General features: G+C 43.2%; 1 protein-coding gene across 1 annotated transcript in view; it reads left to right on the forward strand.

Annotated features, from left to right (window-relative positions):
- The window catches only part of LOC308119178 (aryl hydrocarbon receptor-like), a 56,122-nt gene extending 38,756 nt beyond the window's left edge, over window positions 1-17,366 (forward strand). Inside the window, exons 3-11 of the mRNA XM_080479029.1 lie at window positions 1,871-1,974; window positions 3,873-3,962; window positions 6,085-6,199; window positions 7,395-7,513; window positions 7,598-7,800; window positions 8,589-8,698; window positions 9,247-9,388; window positions 10,779-12,441; window positions 13,061-17,366. Of these exons, the coding sequence (XP_080335155.1) occupies window positions 1,871-1,974; window positions 3,873-3,962; window positions 6,085-6,199; window positions 7,395-7,513; window positions 7,598-7,800; window positions 8,589-8,698; window positions 9,247-9,388; window positions 10,779-12,441; window positions 13,061-13,141 (2,627 nt within the window). The 3' untranslated portion in view covers window positions 13,142-17,366. The remainder of the gene's footprint in view (window positions 1-1,870; window positions 1,975-3,872; window positions 3,963-6,084; window positions 6,200-7,394; window positions 7,514-7,597; window positions 7,801-8,588; window positions 8,699-9,246; window positions 9,389-10,778; window positions 12,442-13,060) is intronic.
- The last annotated feature ends 1,808 nt before the right edge of the window (window positions 17,367-19,174 follow it).

Here is a 19,174-nt window from a genome sequence, read left to right on the forward strand (position 1 = left end):
GGATGACCGCCAGAGGCGGTGCTTTAAGCACTGGAAGATCATCCTTGCGCATACGCAGGTCGAGAATATTATAACAACAAAGTCACTTGTGACCTCCCGGCGGCTTACGTGAGTCTATATAATCACGTGACACTGGAAGCTCAGTCCCTTACACTTCTTGCGAGCACACGAGGATTCCGAGGGACTGAACTCTTTGGCGGTCATCCGGTCATCGAGAGCCTCGAGCGCAGTTGAACCAAACAGTTCCCCAGGAACCACCGGTACGCTCCTCAATGTCCTACGGCTAGGCTCCGACAGCGGGGACTGTGCCAGCCAAACTTGACACCGGGTCTGAACCAGAGTGGACATCAAGCGGCCAAACTCTCTCACTATTAAGGCAAACGCCTGCAGGGACGCGTCCATTAAGCCTTGTGTTGGCTGGTCAAGCAGCCCCTCCTCCAATGACGCAGACAGACCCGACATTAGGTGGGACATAGAGTTTCTGATGCAGCCCATCTGGGCACCCATCTCATACACTCTGCAGAGTAGCTCGTCTGTGATCCGACACGTGGGCACCTGGCGTTTGTCCTCAAAGTTTCCTCAGGATGTATTATGAGGGAGGTAATAGCTGGTTCTACGTCCGGCATCTGCCCCAGGCCAACTTTGTCTGCGTCCTGCATCGCTGCCAACGCCCGCCCATCTGACGTCTGCTTAGAAAAAGCCTTTGTGTCAGTCCAACAAGTGTGCAGCTCCTTTACGTATTCCCCTCCGAAGGGGAAACAGCAAAAGGTCTTGCAGTTGGTTGGCATTGGAAGAAAGCACTAGAGGGGGCCTGTTGCAACGTTGGCACCTCTACTCCCAATCGGCTAAGGGCAGTTCTTATCGCTCCAGTCACAGATTCCTCTCCTGCGGCTTGGGAGCCTGTAGAGGTATGGGAGCCTGCCTCGGAGACTCTGGAGCTCAATTCATCATAATACGTTTGAAATAGGGTATCACAAGCAGCCACAGATATCACATCCTCATCATGTGTTGCCACTTCCGTCTCCTGAGGCGTGATCACATTGCGGCATGTCTCAGCCTGAAGGTTCTGAAGCAGCGCCTTCATCTGAGTCACTTCTGTTGTGAGGCTGTCCACTTTACTGGACAACCTGCCAGAATCCTCCTTTCTCTGCCTCTTCCTCTGACAAGGCTGGGTCTCTGAAGAAGAGCGCTTACGGTCCATCGGCTGGTCAGGAGGCAGCTGGCCGACCATCAATGCTGACCATTCGGCTCTGATGAAAAGTCCGTAGAAACGCCTCTTGTGCAGCCTTTGGAGGGCGAGATGACTCACAGCTCCGACCGCAGGTCGCAGGGCTCCAGGCAACAAGCAGCAACCAACTCGACAATAGTGGAAATCAGCAATAATACAAACCACACATACAAACCTGCGAGGGAGAAGGTGAAAAGGGACTGAGCTTCCGGTGTTACGTGACTATATAGACTCATGTGAGCCACCGGGAGGTCACAAGGGACTTTGTTGTTATAATATTCTCGACCTGCGTATGCGCAAGGATGATCTTCTAGTGCTTAAAGCACCGCCTCTGGCGGTCCGGAGGGATGAAATAGAGCTAGAGTTGCTGGTTGCAATGCTCAATCAGTGATCATCAATTCACACCAAAGCACAAGGTGCTTAAAGTAACATCGTTTGAGAAAACCTGAGTTGCTCGACAGACAGATATAAACTATAACTTTGTACCAGTGTAGCTACAAACTGATAAAGAGTCTGAATCGTCCCTTGGATTTTAACAGCAACTCTGGTTTCCACACATTGAAAGATACAATGGACTTTGTGTGCCGTGTATGTGCAGATTGCAAAAACGTTCTTAACTTTTTGCCTTTGCTCTCTGTGCAGCAACCATAAAGAGCAACAACAGCAGTCTGATGATTCCTGGATTGAACGGGCAGAGCAGAAACATCGACGCAGCTCCACTCTCTGAAGGAGAGCTTCTCATGCAGGTGGGCACTGAACCAAATTCTGTCTTGATATCATTTTCTATGTATTCATTTCCTGTTTCACTGAAGAAATTTCACTGTGTACAATGAAGTACCGTGATATCGCTCAACCTTATCTTGTATGTGATCTCCGTACACGGGTGTCAAAACATAAGTCAAAACCAAACTGGAAGAGGCTTCAATCCGGCCGAGCTACCAAACAAATTGTAGAAATTTCAAAGAAAACATAGATTTTTTAATAGATTTCCCAAGAGTAGCGACACAACACAACACCGAGACCCGATCTGAGATATCGCCGATGCTGCCGTGAGAGCCAGCAAACTCGCATTCGCTTCAAAGCCATATTTTGTAAGTAGAGTTTGTAAAAACATGAATAATCTAACAGTTATAGGAGGATTTCTTTTGGACATTTCACTGTATTATACAGGAGAAGGTTTCATTAGAATTGACTTTATGTTAAAATATAGACATATTATTCGCGTATACTCTGCACCACAACACATGATGTCTCTATTTTAGCAGTCCCGCCCACTAAAGAAGAAATTGGGCTGTTTGTGGCTCCTGAACTAAAATGTGTTCATCACCCCTGACATACGACATCTGTGCTTTCAGGAAGTAAATATAGTGAGATATTAAAAAAGTTTGTAAAATTCGGTGCGCTTTGACTGTCTCGTTATTTTCTGTTTAATTTCTATTGGCAGTTTAAAGCCGTAGCACGAAGCAGCACTCAGTCATTGTCAGATCATCATATCAGCCTGTCTAAAGTCGTCGAACCGTGACAACGGATGTCTTAGAACCCCTCACACGGTTTGACATAAGACCCAAGATTTTAAGCCAAGATCATCAAAGTTATCGCCACAACTATCGATCTTCCATTTGAAGCTCACAATGTGTAGCCGTGCTTCCGTTCATGCTGCACTATATAAGGTAAACATGCTGTGTCGGACTTCCGTGGCAGTAGGGCTCCATCTCATCGGCTTCACGTTGTATGTTGACATGCAGAGCGTGAATGCGCAGTGCGATATGTGTATTGTGTATGCTAATGTTGCACACTATATTCATATATTCGCACTGTATTGTGCAGTTTACAAGCATTAGCAATTCACTTCATGCAGTGATCCAGTTAGCACTTCTACGACTGGATATCTACGCATACAGACGACCGCCAGCGTCTCCAGCTCTGTAAACAATCTTCCAAAAAAACCCAGCTGGTCACCTGAGCACAGCCCAGAGGAGGCCAGCAGGTGCACACGCTCGCCACTCAGACGTTGTTTATTTGGTCGAGCCGCGTAGAGACGATCCACATCGGGAGGAAGTCCTGCTTCCTGGCAGGTGAGGCGGCTCGTATCGGCGCCTTCTGCCAAAACGCTGCCACGCCTCATGCCTCCTCACAAAACCAGCACCTTGCGCCTTGTTTACCGAGGCGCTTTGTCCTGCGTCACCACCACGACATGTTGTGATTGTATGATTCAGACGGACGTCCAGGAGCGACAGCTGCAGATTTTGCGCCCACAGAGCATCGGGCACTTTGAATTTCAGGACATGTTCACAAGTATTCACTGTGATTTGAGGGTGAAACGATTACATTAGCCTTGTGAGCAAAGCCATGGGAGATTTGTCAAAAATGGGGCAGTGGTAGCCGAAAGGTTAAGCTTGAGCTGGAAGGTTGCTAGTTTGAATCTCTGGAGTCTTCAGTGAGGAAAGTCTGTTATACAGTAGCTTCTCCTGTGTCATGTGACAGTTTGTTTGAGCTGATTTCCCTCCAAACCTTTAATTCCAGGTTAGTTAAAAATACTCCTAATATTATGGTCAACATGAAAAAAGGTGTGTAAGTTTCACTTGATGTCTTGTTTGCACATGTTGATGAGCAACTCTAATGTGTGGAATCGTTTCCTCTGCAGGCGCTGAACGGCTTTGTGACGGTGGTCACCTCGGATGGTTTGGTCTTTTATTCCTCCACCAACATCAAAGATTACCTGGGCTTCCATCAGGTGAGACTCTACAGGAGCAGCAACAGGAGACGCTGAAAAAAACTGAATAAAACCCAAACAGGAAAGGAAGGGGACTGTAGTCTCTGAAAAGAGGGTTTGAAAGTCACTTTTGAGTAGAAATTTTCAGCTTTTTGGCGCACGTACATTTTCAGTAAAAATCCTATGCAAAGTTTTAGATCACTTTTCTTAAGTTTTGGTTACTTTTTTACATTAAAATGTCTTGAAATAATAGATTGAACACATTTCTCAGACTAACAGCAGAGTACATAAAAATGACACTAAGGGCCCATTTATTTTCTGCAAAGAGTTTAAATGAAAATGCAAAACTTTCGTTGAGTTTTGGGAGCCGATTTACACGACAACGTTGCTCGAAGCCACTGAAAACACAACCTATTGGAAACAACTCCCAATGTGCGCTCCATCGCCGTGTAGACGAGCGAAAATAACGCTTTGTGGAAACACTGGCTCAGACCCAAGTAGATGGACAATATCTTTGTTTCCTCTGCGGTATCATGACTCCCAGTCCAGATTCTCCTGGGACTTGGTAGTTTCATTTTGAAAGTCACCGTAATAACAATCCAACTTCATCTGTCCACTAGAATGACTGTGTTCTACCATTGTTAATGTTTATAGCTTATTGTTCTCAGTATGCATATGTGGTGTGGCCTCGTTACAAAAACAAACAACAGCACCAGCTAGTGGCCTGGCATGCTAACTATATCGTTTTTAGTTTTTCTGCTGTTTGCAGAATGATGTCGTGTAAATGCAAAACTTTTCTGAAACAAAAACTAAGCATTTTCACTTGAACCCGCAGCGATGATTGATTCTCTAACAAATTTAAATATAACCTCAGGTTTTTTTTCTCTTATAAACATAAATGCAAATTGTGGTATCGCTTATTTTTTTTAACAAGTTAAACACATATTGTAAATTGTACTGAACTATAGTGAAATTACTGATAAAAGTTTATGTATTAATGGTGTATTTTTAACTCATTACTTAGGGTAGGTTTACACTATGTTCCCGGCGGCCCGGTTTGCCCGAAACGTAGTGCGCTCTGGGATTTTGGTGAATTCTGAGATTTTGGTGAATTCTGAGGAAGGCGTGGCACGTTTATCACATTCTGTCAAGGCTTTCTACGGATGAAATGTGGACGCCGGACCATTTTGAAGCATGTTTATGCCCCAAAGAGCCACCAAAAGTGAAGCAATCATTGTATCCTGAGACTTTTGCTGGGTGCAGACACACCTCTTGATTTCTTTTTCAATGGCAGAGCTTGTAGAAGGTGTTCTGTCGTTGATTGCTCAGACTCAAATAAAACTCCGATCTGGGCCCGGCTTCCTCCCAGACCGTGTTGCGCCGTGGCAGACCGGAGGACAACGCAACGCGTCGGGTCCACAAACAGTCACACGCCGGGATAAGCCGCGATTGAACGTGATGAAACGGCTAGCATACACCGTAACTACGCCGTGAGAACCGTGACGAAGCGCGGCGCCACGTGATAAAACACGAAGCAACCGTGAAACAACCGTGCTAGAACGCGCACTAAACATCACTTCCTGTAAGCCTCCTGTCCAACTACGGACCTCCTCCGAGTTTTATTTCGGCCAATCACGTGCTTGCACATTTTGTGACGTTCATCCCGTTTTGCTACGGGCTACACAGTTTCTCATCCGCGCCGTGGCAAATTTTTGGACGGTTTAAAAATCTGGCACAGCACCCATGGCAATCACGACCTGTTACGTTTGCCCATCCCGTCCCCCTGCATTGTCTCACGTCCATCCCGTTGTGTCCACGGTGGACTGAGGCGGGGCTGTACCTTTTGAGAGAAATCTGTCGGGACAAATAATGACTTTGTTAAAATTTGTAAATATCTTTTGAACTGCTGTCAGATTTTTGTGAATCGGCTACAAAATATCATATTTTAGTGTCTCAGGCTTTGGAAAACACAAGTTGACATTTTTCTAGATTAAAAAAACTATTTAATAGTCACACAGCAATCTGTGAAGTAAATTATCACGAGATTGTGCTCCAAAAGTGTTTATGGGAAATTTTCTGTAATCTGTGAGTGATGTCTTTCAATATATATCTGGTGTAAAGTAGTTTTAATTGTTTTCTCCAGTCGGATGTGATTCACCAGAGCGTGTTTGACCTCATCCACACCGATGATCGAGCGTTGTTCAGAGAGCAGCTCCACTTCGCTCTGAACCCTCCTTATCTGGCCGGCGAAAAAGATGGTGAGTGAATCAAAAACAAACTTTATTTCAGTTCTTTGTGACGAAGCTTCGCCCCTTATCGGGTTATTTGTTTACTTCTGCCAGTTTATGGCTCGGGTTGTTTTCTTACTGTCGAGATGGAACATCTAATATCTGAGCTGTTTCAGCGGGAATTTTAAACCAGCTGACCTCAAGCACTTTATTATGTCCAGAACTGAATAATTATTATTTACAGACTTCAATTTCTTTTAATCGTTTTTCTTTCTTTCTTTTTTAGCTAAGATACAGATTCAGAATTAAATAAGGTGAAATGTTGTACAGCAAAAAATAGAAATTTCCAAGATTTAAACTATTGAACAATTGAGTTTGGCAATAAAATAAAAATATTTTGTGAAATAATCACAAAATATTTCGCCATAAAAACATTCAGAATACATTTTGGATGTGGACCACTCAAATGTATTTGTACAATTTGAGTAATCTGTGTATCCTTACAGATAAGATACACATAAGAGTCCCGTTATTGATCCTTGTGGAGCACAATATCATATATTTAATATTGTACTATTTATTATATTGGAAGGAGACTGTTTACATTACATATTTTGATATGATTCCCTCTATTTTATTGTTTAATTTCTTAAAATATTTTAATTGATAATCACAATTTTCTCCGATGCTAGCTTTCTCAATGAAGATTTATGAAGTTTTGTAATATTTTAGGGTATTCTCGGTCTTTCAGAAAACTGGTGAATAACTTTATTGTTTTCTGACTATTAAAATATAGTTTCTTTGTGATTCTTCAAATATGAAGTATATAATAATAAATCCTAGTAAAACTCCATTCACGATAGGATTTCAGGAGCTATCCGCTTATTCACGTCATCACGTAAACAACATAGTACACAAAGGATTCATCAGATACCTGCAGTGATTAATAAGAAATCAGATTAACACGTAGATTTTTCTCAATGGGATGTGTTTGTGCATGTCGAACGTTCATCTGATTTATTTTATTTTTGTGAAAGACGGGAGTGACGTAGTCATGACGTGACAACAGACAGGGAGTCAGTGAAGAGCCTCTTCTGGAGAGAAGAAATGACACATTTCATGTTGAATTAAACAAAAGCCCTCCGTGAAGCTCACAACGTAATCCAGCGGTCACGTTCGAAGAGTGACAGAGTGATGTTCATGGTGTTTTATTTGTCACTCTCAGCCCTGCAGAACACAGTGACGTACCGTCCGGACCAGCTTCCTCCAGAAAACTCCTCCTTTCTGGAGAGAAGCTTCGTGTGTCGCTTCCGCTGCCTCCTCGACAACTCCTCTGGCTTTCTGGTTAGTTTCCCCTTCGTTTCACTCCATGATTACCTCAGCGCTGAAGCCAGAGCCTCTCTAAAGCCTCCTGCTGCTCCTTCCCAGGCTCTGAAGTTCCAGGGTCGACTGAAGTACCTCCACGGCCAGAGTTTTGTGAATGGGAGCGGCAGCAGCACTAAGCATCAGCTGGCTCTCTTCACCATTGCCATGCCCGTCCAGCAGCCGTCCATCGTGGAGATCAGAGCCAAGATGCTTCTCTTCCAGACCAAACACCACCTGGACTTCACACCGTCGGGGATCGACAGCAGGTGCAGAAAACTCCTCTTTATCCCTCATTACTCTGAGCGAGCTCTGCTGGGATTCCTTGTTCCTAGAAGATGTTTTTGGGAAAGCTTGCAGGTGGTGAGAAATGAGGTTTTTATGTTTTGTATACTGCAGGAACAGGAGGGATTGTAGAGGATTCTTATTTTCAACAGTCCCATTTTCCTCCTCATTTTATTTCCAGAATGTCCTGATTTTTATCATTTGAATTTCCTTCATGAACATTTTGTCTTTTGTCTGTTTTTATTTTATATATGTATATATAAATGTATATTCATTTTTACTCTTAGAAGTTTTCATTTTTGAATAAAACTGTTTTAATTCCCACATTTTTAATCTTTGCAGTATTCTTTTCATTTTCCATATTTGCTTTTTTATTCTCAATATTTTGTCTCTATTTTTATTGACTTTATTTAGATTATTAGATTATTTTCTTGACTTTATTCTCATGTTTGTATTTTTCTCATAATTTAAATGTGTTTTTTTGTTTTTTTTATCTTTCTCCCAACAGCTTCTATTTATTTTTAACAATACATTTCTATTCCGTAAATGTTTATCCTTCTGCTCAACATTTCACAGTTTGGCTTTTATTGACTCCATAGAATTTGGGGTTATTTTGCTCAGCACCTTTTTCTCCAGGAATTCATAGAAAAAGAAATCCCACCTACTTAATTTCCTGTTATTTTCCTCGAGTTTCAACCTAATACGTTATAGTCTTGTCTCTTTCTGTGCAAATCATTAATATAATCTTTTTGTCTTTCCTCTCTCTTTTCAGGGGGAAGATCATTTTAGGCTACTCTGAGATTGAACTGTGTATGAAAGGCTCCGGATACCAATTCATCCACGCAGCTGACATGATGTACTGTGCTGACAACCACATGCGCAGTAGGTTTTCTCCTCTAAACTCAATATTACATTTTCTTTCAGGAGGTTTAAACCCTCATTTCCATGTTAAAACAAAAATTGCTTTCGATAATTGATTTATAAGTTATTGATCCTATAAGTCAAAATGTAGGTTATTCGTACACTTTGTAAGATATAGGTGTTTGTATTTTGGATGATTGATATGTATTCTATCAACACTTTTGGGAAGTTGGTATTCAGGTTTTTTCTTTTTTCTATGTGGACTATGGAAGTTATTTGACACCTTGTAAAGAAAATAATGAATCATATCGATGCCAGCGAAGGTTCACACACACACACACACACACACACACACACACACACACACACACACACACACACACACACACACACACACACACACACACACACACACACATGCATGCTTGGGGTCAGATAACACAAGTGTCATTGTTAAGTATTGGACTCAAACCTTGACCACACCTCACACTCTCTGCACAGTGACAACTTGATGATACGTACATCTACTGCTTTAATCATTTACTTACTTGCTGCTTCTTCTACCACAGTGATTAAAACCGGAGAGAGTGGCCTGACTGTGTTCAGGCTCCTGACTAAGTCGGGGATTTGGGTGTGGGTGAAGTCCAACGCCAAGCTGATCTTCAAAGGAGGACGACCCGAGTTCATCATTGCATTTCAGAGAGCTTTATCGTGAGTGTTTGACCTCTTGATAACTTCAACAACTCGGTTTATTCTCTGTTGCAAAAAAAAGAAGAATGACAATCATGTCACACATCTCTGAAATCCGGCTTTGTCGGCAGAGGTCAAACACAGGCTGACACACATTGATGTCCACAAAATGTACAATACAAAAAGCTCAACCTTCCACCATTCTCATAAACTCACTCCTCAATGTGTTTGTTTCACTGTATGTGGGATTGAAACGTAACACAAAGTTGTTTCCAGTTGTTTTCATGAATTAAGATCTAATTTATGATTTAAAAAAATGACAATGAAAAACAATGATCTCAGAGGATCAAGTTCCTCACAGACTTCATTGTGCAAGCAAGTGCACCACTGTGAACTGAAATACGAAGAAAGTAAAAAAACACACTTGAGGGTAGATATTTTTCACTTTTGTGACTTTTTAAAATCAGTATATCAAATTCCAAATACATTTAATAAGATAAGTTAGAAAATTGAAAACAAGCGCTTACCTGATTGTGATCTTATCTAATCTTGTTTGTTTACTTTTACTATTTCCTTTTCATGGGCTTCCAGATGTTTTCACAACAGTTACAGGATCTCACTCTATCACACGTTCGACTGTTTGTCAGAACAAACTTTAATAAAGACAAAAGCCCCGTTTGCACAACAGCGCTTCAACGTGAAAACACGTTTTTGTTTCAGAAAACTTTCACGTTTTGAAAACAATGTCCGTTTATTCTGAAACGTCAGAGTTAACATGTCAGGCCACAAGAGGGCGCTGTCACACACACACACATGCACGCAGAAAACGGAAGAACGCGGACATTCTAGTGGACGGACGGCCAAGTTGGATTGTTATCACAGTGACTGTCAAAATAAAACTACCAAATTCCAGGAGAATCTGGACTGGGATTCATGACACTCTGGAGGCCGCCATATTTGTTATGCTTCAGATACTCGTGCACGAGCAGGACTATTAGCTACGGCCGTGGAGCGCATGCACAGTAGGGGCGTTTCGAGTCCAAATGTTTCACCTTGGCAGACCTTTTCAAAAAGTTGCATTTCAGCATCTCTGAGCACCGTTATGTAATTGGATCCGATCTGAACGAAAGCTTTTCTTTTTCATCTGAAAACTTTGTGTGAACGGGGCCAGAATCACGAGCCAAAAGAGAGAAACTTAAAATGAGAAACAATACAAAGTAAATATGTGCAAGTGAATCTAGTGAAAAGCTTCAGGTGGAAGTATTGTCCGAGAAAATCAGTAAGCTTAATTTCGAATATCAATTTTTAACTTTGTATGTGGTTCAGCTCTACTTAGCAGACTGATGGCAGTAGGAAGAAGACCGGTTAGTACAACGCTGTGTTTTAATGAGCCGCTGCTGTTGTGTCCCAGGAACCCCGAAGGCGAGGCCTACCTGCGCCAGCGACACCTGCAGCTCCCCTTCAGCTTCACCACGGGAGAGGGCGTCCTCTACAACACCACCCCCACCATGGACGTCACACAGTTGAAGTGCAACAAGATTTTCGAGGACAGCGGCGTTAAGAAGAAGGCGACGCCCACCTCCTTGCTGGACTGCTTCCTCAGTCAGGACGAGGTGATCTACTCGCAGGCACCGGAGGCGCCGCTGCCCGTGGACCAGGCGTTCATGGACAGCCGGGCGCTGCTCAGCGTGGCCAGCAACTCGTGGCAGGGATCCACGGACACCGCAGACAACCCCGTGGTCGTGAAAGAGGAGGCCAAGCAGTCGGTGACGGCTCTGATCGACAGCCTGGAAAAAATAGTCGACGCCGGCGATTTCAGCGGCGTTCTGCAGAATCTGGACGTGGACGACATGGCGCTGATGGAGCTGGAGACCGCTCTGAAGGGCCTGGGTAATGGGGAGGATCAGCAGAACAACGTGACGGCCCACCTGGACAGCATCCTCACCAATGACGTGTTTGACTACATCGAAGGTGTTTTGTTCAAGGAAAAGGCGGAGGACTGCCTGAACTCCGTTACTCCAAGCTGCCTCTCAGGAGTCAGCCAGCAGGACTTCCCCATGGCTGCCCTGTTTTCTGAGGTCTGTGAGCCTCAGATGTTTCAGACTCCAAAACCAGGTCCAATGAACGGCCTCTACCCTCACCAGCAGGGCATGGTCAACGGAGGAGGCGTGGCCGAACCGAGTGTCGTCCAGTCTGCTGCCATGTTCACTCAGAAACTTTCTCACCAGGGTCCTCTGATGCCTCTGGCCAGCAGCAACCTGCCACCCATTCAGCAGCTGCAGCTGCAGGACATTTTCAGCCCATCAATAGAGCTGCCAGAGCTCACCATCCCTCCTAAGGATGGTTCATCCCGCCTTCAGTCCTGCGGGCAGCCGTCCATCAGTCACACGGGCGTCACACAAGCAACTCAGCTTCTGCTGCATCCAAACAACCTGCAGGCCCCTGCTGGGAACCCGCCGCTGCTGCACAACGCTGCACCGCAACCGTACACCGACATCTTACCGCCCCTGATTCCCTCCAAGGACTTAAATTCGTCAAATGTCCCCATTCCCTTCTCAGTACCGTGTGTGCAGGAGAGCCTCCAGCCGTGGCCGCAGAGTCAGCAGCAGCAGCAGCAGCAGCAGCAGCAGCAGCAGCAGCAGCAGCAGCAGCAGCTGCCTCACGCCGGCATCCTACAGAACAGACACGACAAGATGCTGCCATTCCAAAACACAGAAAGTCAGACCTTGCAGAGTGCTGACTTTTTCCAGAGGAGCGTCTCTGGACTGAACCACATCCAGCAGCAGCAGCAGCAGGGGGCGCTGGCAGGGGGTCAAGGGGCCACTCAGAGCAGTTGTATGTTCTCCTCGAGTCCCTCGTTAGGCAACATCCTGGCTCAGCCAGGCTCCAAGGGTCTGCGAGGGGGAAACACTTATCAGAACCAGAGTCCTTCACAAGGGTCCTGCTATTACCAATGGGGCAACAGCGAGCCGGTGGTCGGCACGTCGGTCATCAACCAGGACAACACCAACATCAGTCCTCTGACTGCCGCCTCCAACAGCCAACTCCACCTGGACAGCAGCAGACAGATGCAGGTAAAGACTGGAGACACGTAAATGTTCCTCTAATATTGTATGAATACATTTTGTACCCGTCCAGGTCTGAACCTCAGACCCTCTTTACATGACAACATTTTAAGTGAAAGCACAGAAAAGTTTTCTGTTTAAACGTTTTCAGAACTATATCCATTTGCATGGAAAAGGTGAAAATGCAGAACACATTGTAGTTTGAATGCCGGGCCACTAGTGGGCACTGTTGGTTGTTTTTGTAATGAAGCCACACACACATGCACACAGAGAACCAAACACCATAAACATCAACACTGGGAGAACACGGATATTCTAGTGGACAGACGACCAAGATGGATTGTTATTGCAGTGACTGTCAAAATAAAAGTACCAAGTCCAGGAGAATATGGACTGGGAGTCGTGACACCACGGAGGAAACGTTTTTATTACATCGGTGGTGCTCATGCACAGTAGCAGCGTTTCCGCCATCTCCACAAAAAAGGAGCTGGAACACATTTAGAAAGTATTGTTTTCGGGGGCAGTATTTAAAAAAAACAAAAACCTGAAGATCAAGAGGGGGAATCATTTTTGTTGGCAAAGAAAAAAAGACCTGTAGTGAAAACTTGATGTTGTCTTTCCTCTGCAGCAGAACGGAGGAGTTCTCACTGAACACAACGGGTTTGCCGTTCCTCCCGCTCACGACGTGGCCACGTACATGATGGACTAAAGTCCGGCGAAGAGGTCGCCGCGGGAGCGCCACCTGCAGGAGAGTGAAGAAAGAAGCCCTGTATCGTTATTTTTATTTTTATTTTTTTTGCCTGTATCAGTGCTTATCTGCAGACCCCTTCTGTACCATATCAACTTTGTCCGCTTTCTAAAAGCTTGTCCTGCTTTCGTGAAGATACACTATGATGACAATGAAGTATGAAGCCACAAGTGCATTTACCGGGATGCACCCTGAGCCGGCCAGGAGGAAGAGGAGGAGGAAGAGGAGGGTGACTCGGGCCAATCCCAACAGCCAAAGATGTCTTTATAAGGGAAACAAATTTACTTCCAAGAATTTAATACCTTTGCTTATATAATCTTTCTTAACTGTGATGCTGAGAAAGTAAACACTTTTTTCTATGAGAATTTGTAATCTTAACAAAAAAAAAGCTGTGCCTTCACATTATTGTTATTATTATTATTATTATTGCTATTATTATTATTGTCAATAATACAGATTAAATTATCTGGTTAAAAAAATTTGACCCTTAAAAGTAGTTGATGAAAGTGTATCAATATTTTTTGTATGTTGTTTTATCAGTTAGCTGAAGCTTTAAAACCACAGAATTGGTTTATCTGCAGTAAAACAAAAAGAAGAAAAAGAAGTGCTTTGATAGAACAGTGAGTGGTTTCCTGTCGGGGGTGCAGAACGCTTTAAGTCTCACAATTTTACACCATCATACACGAGTTAGAACACACGTTTATTAAAGCAGCTTAGTGGCTTCTCGGCTTCGTCTCCAGCTTAGTTAAACTGGACCTGGACTTGGCTTAGACTGGTTTGGACTGGTTTTAGACTGGCTTGTACTGGTTCAAACTGGTTTACAACTTACTCATACTGGTTTAAAGATGTTTTGAGTTGGTTTAGACAGGCTTAGCCTGTTTGGAGTGTCTCAAACTGGTTTAGACTAGTTTTAGAATGGACCTGGACTTGACTTATACAGGTTCAGACGGGTTTTTAGACGGTTTTCTCTGGTTCCAACTGGTTTAAAACTTACTCCTACTGGCTTAAAACATGTTTTGAACTGATTCCGACGGGACTGGCTTAGGCTCTTCAGACTGGTTTATCAGACTGTTTCAACTGGTTCTGACATGTTGGTTCAAACCAGTTTAAAACTTACTCCTACTGATAAAAACATGTTTTGGGTTGGTTCCAACAGGTTTGGACAAGGTTAGACTGTTTGGACAGCCTTAAACTGGTTTAGACTGGTTTTGAACTGGACACGACTGGCTCATAGTGGTTTTACACTAGTTTAGACTGGTTTTCAGTTAGTCCAGACTAGTTGAGACTGGTTTAAGACTTACTAATACTGGTTTTAAATATACTTTGAACTGGTTTCAACTGCAATGGTTCCCCAGTACTGCTTCTCTTTTTACCAAGTTCACCCTGTCACCCCCTCTACCAGTCATCTCCCCTCTGACCCAAACAAATACGATCATTATTATCCAATCAGAGGTCGTTTGCTTTGAGCGGCCAGCGATTCCACGCAGACGTGAAACGCTGCCTCCAGGTGACGGAGCTCCTCCACTGCACATCTCCGCATCTCTGACTTGTTCAGGGAAGGAGGGCGGGACATGAACTTGCTCTGTAGCTCAGCCCGTTTGTCTAGTAGACATTATTCATCTCAACAAAATGCTTTGTTGGTGTTCAAGTAACTGGAGAAGTTTTCAGGGAAAGTTCAGCTTCCTTGGGATTAACCCCCCTGAACCCCTCGGGCTGTTTGGGTTTCCACTGCAGACCTCAGAATTGATGGTCTGTCGGCCGATCTATCCGGTGAAGCCAGTCCCAGCTGCTTATGGGCAGAGAGAGAGGACGCACACTGAACAGGTCTAAAGACGCACTATATAGGGGAAAAGAAAAATAAATCTTAAATATATCTTAAGTGAGTAGATTAGTTTATGAGAAAAAAAAAAAGCTTTGGATGATACTGGTGCTCCAGACTCAGCTGTGTTAACCGTCCCATAATTATGAGAAAGTGGAGGCCGACCTTGTAAAAGAAATGTGAGGAGGCGGGAGACAAAGTCTAATTTCGTCATATCGGATTCGATGTGCATTTCCCTCCACATTTGGCTCAGTCGGCCATTAATAGGATTATCAGGAACAGTGTAGAGATCCTTTGTCTCCATGATAGAAACGTGTAAGAAACGTCACTCAGCTGTCAGAGGGATGCATGTCAGCGACTACATAGCTGCAGTTTGCTCTGTTTGTTTAAAATATTTGCTTTGTAAAATAAGTGATCACGCTTCACATATTTCTCTTTTTTTTGTCACAAAAGTTCAGGAAGAAGCTCCCCAGTACAGCCTCTCTCGTTTTGCTTTCCCCCTCCCGGGTTCTTCTGCCCTTTGCTTACCTGTGGCGACGTTAAACAAACACAGAGCCCTTCTCATAAAGCTGCACTTTGTTTAAGGAATTAATTCCAACGTGCCCAAATTACCTGCATCACTTTACTTGTGTGGCCGTTTTGGACCCGTTCTGACACTTGACAGCATTAAAACACTGAAATATATGGACTTTAGCCTAAAGTGGCCTCAGCTGAAGATAGTTTAGATCTTTTTAATTTAACACTTTTTGTGCGGTGAGGGTTTCATGTTGAGAGAGATCGTGGGTGAAAACCAGGAGAATGGACACTTTGACAATCGGCTGTTTGCTTTCTGTAGAACAGGTTTGCAGAAGAGCGATTCGATGTTTTCCACCAGAAAAGCCTTTTTCAAAACCGACATTTATAAGCATCAATCATCCTTTTATTATTTATATATTTGACTGCTATGAGGGAATTATTACAATGGTAAAACAGACTTTTCCCCCTCAGAACAAGGCGTATGTTTTAACTTTCACAGTACTTATACCTTTAGTTTGTGTTTACTTTCGATCCTCCTGATCAGTAGAGGTCGGAGTAAAGCTGGTCTTAGTCGTCTCACTTCCCTTTATCTACGGGATAAATGGGAAAACTGCATCTAAATAGTCATTTTAAACAAATATATACTATATTCTGTGTTAATGCATATTATTGAAATCTCTATATGGCCACCAGGGGGCATCAAAACAAACCAGAAATACACACTCTGCATATCAACTGGTTTCTATTCCCATATTTCCTTTGCTTCAGCTCAGTTTCAGCTCCAGTTTTAGTCTCACCCACCCTCTCCTTACAACTTTGCCTGTCGACATTGTTGTTGTCATAATGACTTTGGCCACCGGAGGCGTCACATTCTTTGTCCACCCGGAGGTGGAGGCGGCGAAGCCCGTCAGGATCTGCTGCTTTATAACACACAAACACGTAAACCAATAGGAGAGTTCAGTGCGACTCCTGAACTGTGACGCAGACGGTTTTTAAAAACAAAATCTAGTATGGAAACATATTTAGCGTTTACCCACACTGAGCCATATACAGTATAGCCCTCATGTTATTCTCGCTACGCCTTCTTGCAGCAATAAGTACAAGTATATAGAAATGTGCCTTCTAGTAGCGAGACCTTCTTTCCCCTCGGTAGTTCTTTGTTTTGCACTGATTTAAGGGAAGCCATAACCATAACAGCAGGAAATACGCTCACTAGAAATGAATGAGGGCTTGTTTTTGTGTTGTTGTTTTTTTAAGTGCATTTCATCCTCTGGGGTAATCAAGGAAAATACTCTCCCAAAAACAACAAAGTACCAAGCAGAGTATTTTGCTTTATCTGTTTCCTTTTTCACTCTCATGTTTCGAACATTGACTCTGCGAAAGCAGCACAGGAAGCGACCCGCAATACCAGGTGGCAGCTTTTATCGGATTCCTGCAGTATTTTTCTTCTCAGATTTTCCCAGACGACTCTTTGGATTTAAACGTTTTACTACGTCACACCAGAAGCCTGAAACTCTTGACTCTCGACGTGGCTCCTCGGGCTGGACGCTCCCTCAAGCCTTTTCCCCGATGCCTTCACTCGGCCATGTTGACGTGTCGGGCCTCGCCGGCTGCTGTATTTCAGTCCTTCGCCAAAAAAAGAACGCATATTCAGCTCATTGTAATCCGCTTTTATTTAGCCAAGTACTTATTCCATCTTTATAATAAGATATATTAAATACATAACCAGATTTTGTCTCCAGCCAAATGTTTTTTTAAAATAAATATATACAGTGAGTGTGCCTTTATTCAAAGTGTGTTTGTTTTGCTTGATTCGTGCGGTGACTTTTGTTCCTAATATCAAACGCTGAAACACGTCCAGGGAGTTCTGCCTCGTTTGTGAAAAGGGAAAACTTCAGTAGCGTTTTGGGCGACACACAAACATGATATTTAAAAGAATTAATTAACTCCATTTTTTAAACATGTTGAGCGTATCAAAGTAACTTGGAGGTATATTTTTAAGTCATCTCGTTATTTTCAGTCCAGGACTCAATGACACATGAAATGTAGGAAAGAAAATGAAATGATTTCTCAGTTTCTTTTCTGACGGAGGATGTTAAAGAGTTGAGATAACAAAACTACATTTTTAAAAATTGTCTTAATTTAACAAAAAAAGAATCCAATCTTATTGTCCAATACTTATTTACTTTAATTTATTTTAACTGAAATGACATTAAACTAAAAGAATCACACCAACAAATCCAAACAAAATGTGTAAAATAAAATAAAAAGTAAAGGAAAATGACTGTTTAAAGAAAGAGTAGAATCATACACACACACACACACACACACACACACACACACACACACACACACACACACACACACACACACACACACACACACACACACACACACATTTGTGTGTAGTTTTCTACTTTTCAGTTCTTCCAGCAGTTCAAACGGGGGATATTTGGTCGCAGCTGCTGCTGTAGGATTAAAATAACAAACTTAACTCGGTGTGAAATCAGCAGAAGCCTCGTGACCGACCGCTTCATATTCTGGATAAATAACCTCTTTGTTCTTGGGATTTGCAAAGTTTGAAATGAAGACACGTTTTTATTCAATCTAACAGCCAAAATCAAAAACGCAGCTGTGTGTGTGTGTGTGTGGGGGGGGGGGGGGGGGGGGGGGGGGGGTGTTGCTGAAAAAGCTCCCATTAATGTTTAAAAAAATATTTATTCATTCATTCATTCATTGTGAAAAGCCAAATGTTCCTATTTTTCCACTTAATGTGATTTAAAAAAAAGAATTTTGTGGGTTTTTTTCTGTGTTTTTCTGCCCCAAGTGTTGAAAAGGAACCCCTCCAACCTGGCAACCCGGACTGGCTGCCTCTCACATCCTGTTTGCTCCCCGAGTGAAGAGGGGAACTTTAGAACTCTGGATCCAGCAGAAGATCCGGTCTCAGTCTGGAGCGTCGTCTGAACGCTGCAGGGAGAATTTAACAGGTTTTATTCTTTAACATTATTTCAGTTTTCATGCGTCACCGGTCGATTCCAGAACACCCGGTGGTGATCAGTGGGTCGATAGGAAGCTTTCTATTGATCTGGTTCAGGTGTTGGAAGTCCAAAGTCTGGTCCGAGATTAGATTACATATCAGTCAATCTCAGTTTTTGATTCGTGGGAGAAAAAAACAACACCTGCAACGTTCAGCTCCTTTTAACCCACAAAGAGATTAACACGGTTCATTTTGAGGACTCGGGTGAAATAATGTGATCCGGTTCACTTCACATCACTCGAGCCCGATGTCAGTGAGCTGAGGATTATTGGGATTACGTTGAAGGTTTTGGTTTTGTTTATTTTCAAATGATCTCCAGAAAACTTTGTGTCTCATCTGGAAAACCTTTTCACCATTTGAGAGAGAGCAGAATACTTTATGTTCTGAGCAGCCGGTCAAACGGGTTAATGGAGTCCTGGGAGTCGATTCATTTAACTCAACTTTAGTAAAACCTTGATGAATGAATAGAAAGTATAATAAAGTTATTAGTGATCCTGCAGATCCAGAAGGCGGAGCCACACATCAGTGGGATTACAGTAAATGAAGACGTTACCACAGCGTCTTGCTTCTCTCTGCAGCTGAACCTGAAAATGTTCTTTCTATCTTTGATTGAAAAGAAACT

Source organism: Lipophrys pholis (genome assembly GCF_963383615.2).
Source record: "Lipophrys pholis genome assembly, chromosome: 13".
Classification (NCBI taxonomy): Eukaryota; Metazoa; Chordata; class Actinopteri; order Blenniiformes; family Blenniidae; genus Lipophrys; species Lipophrys pholis.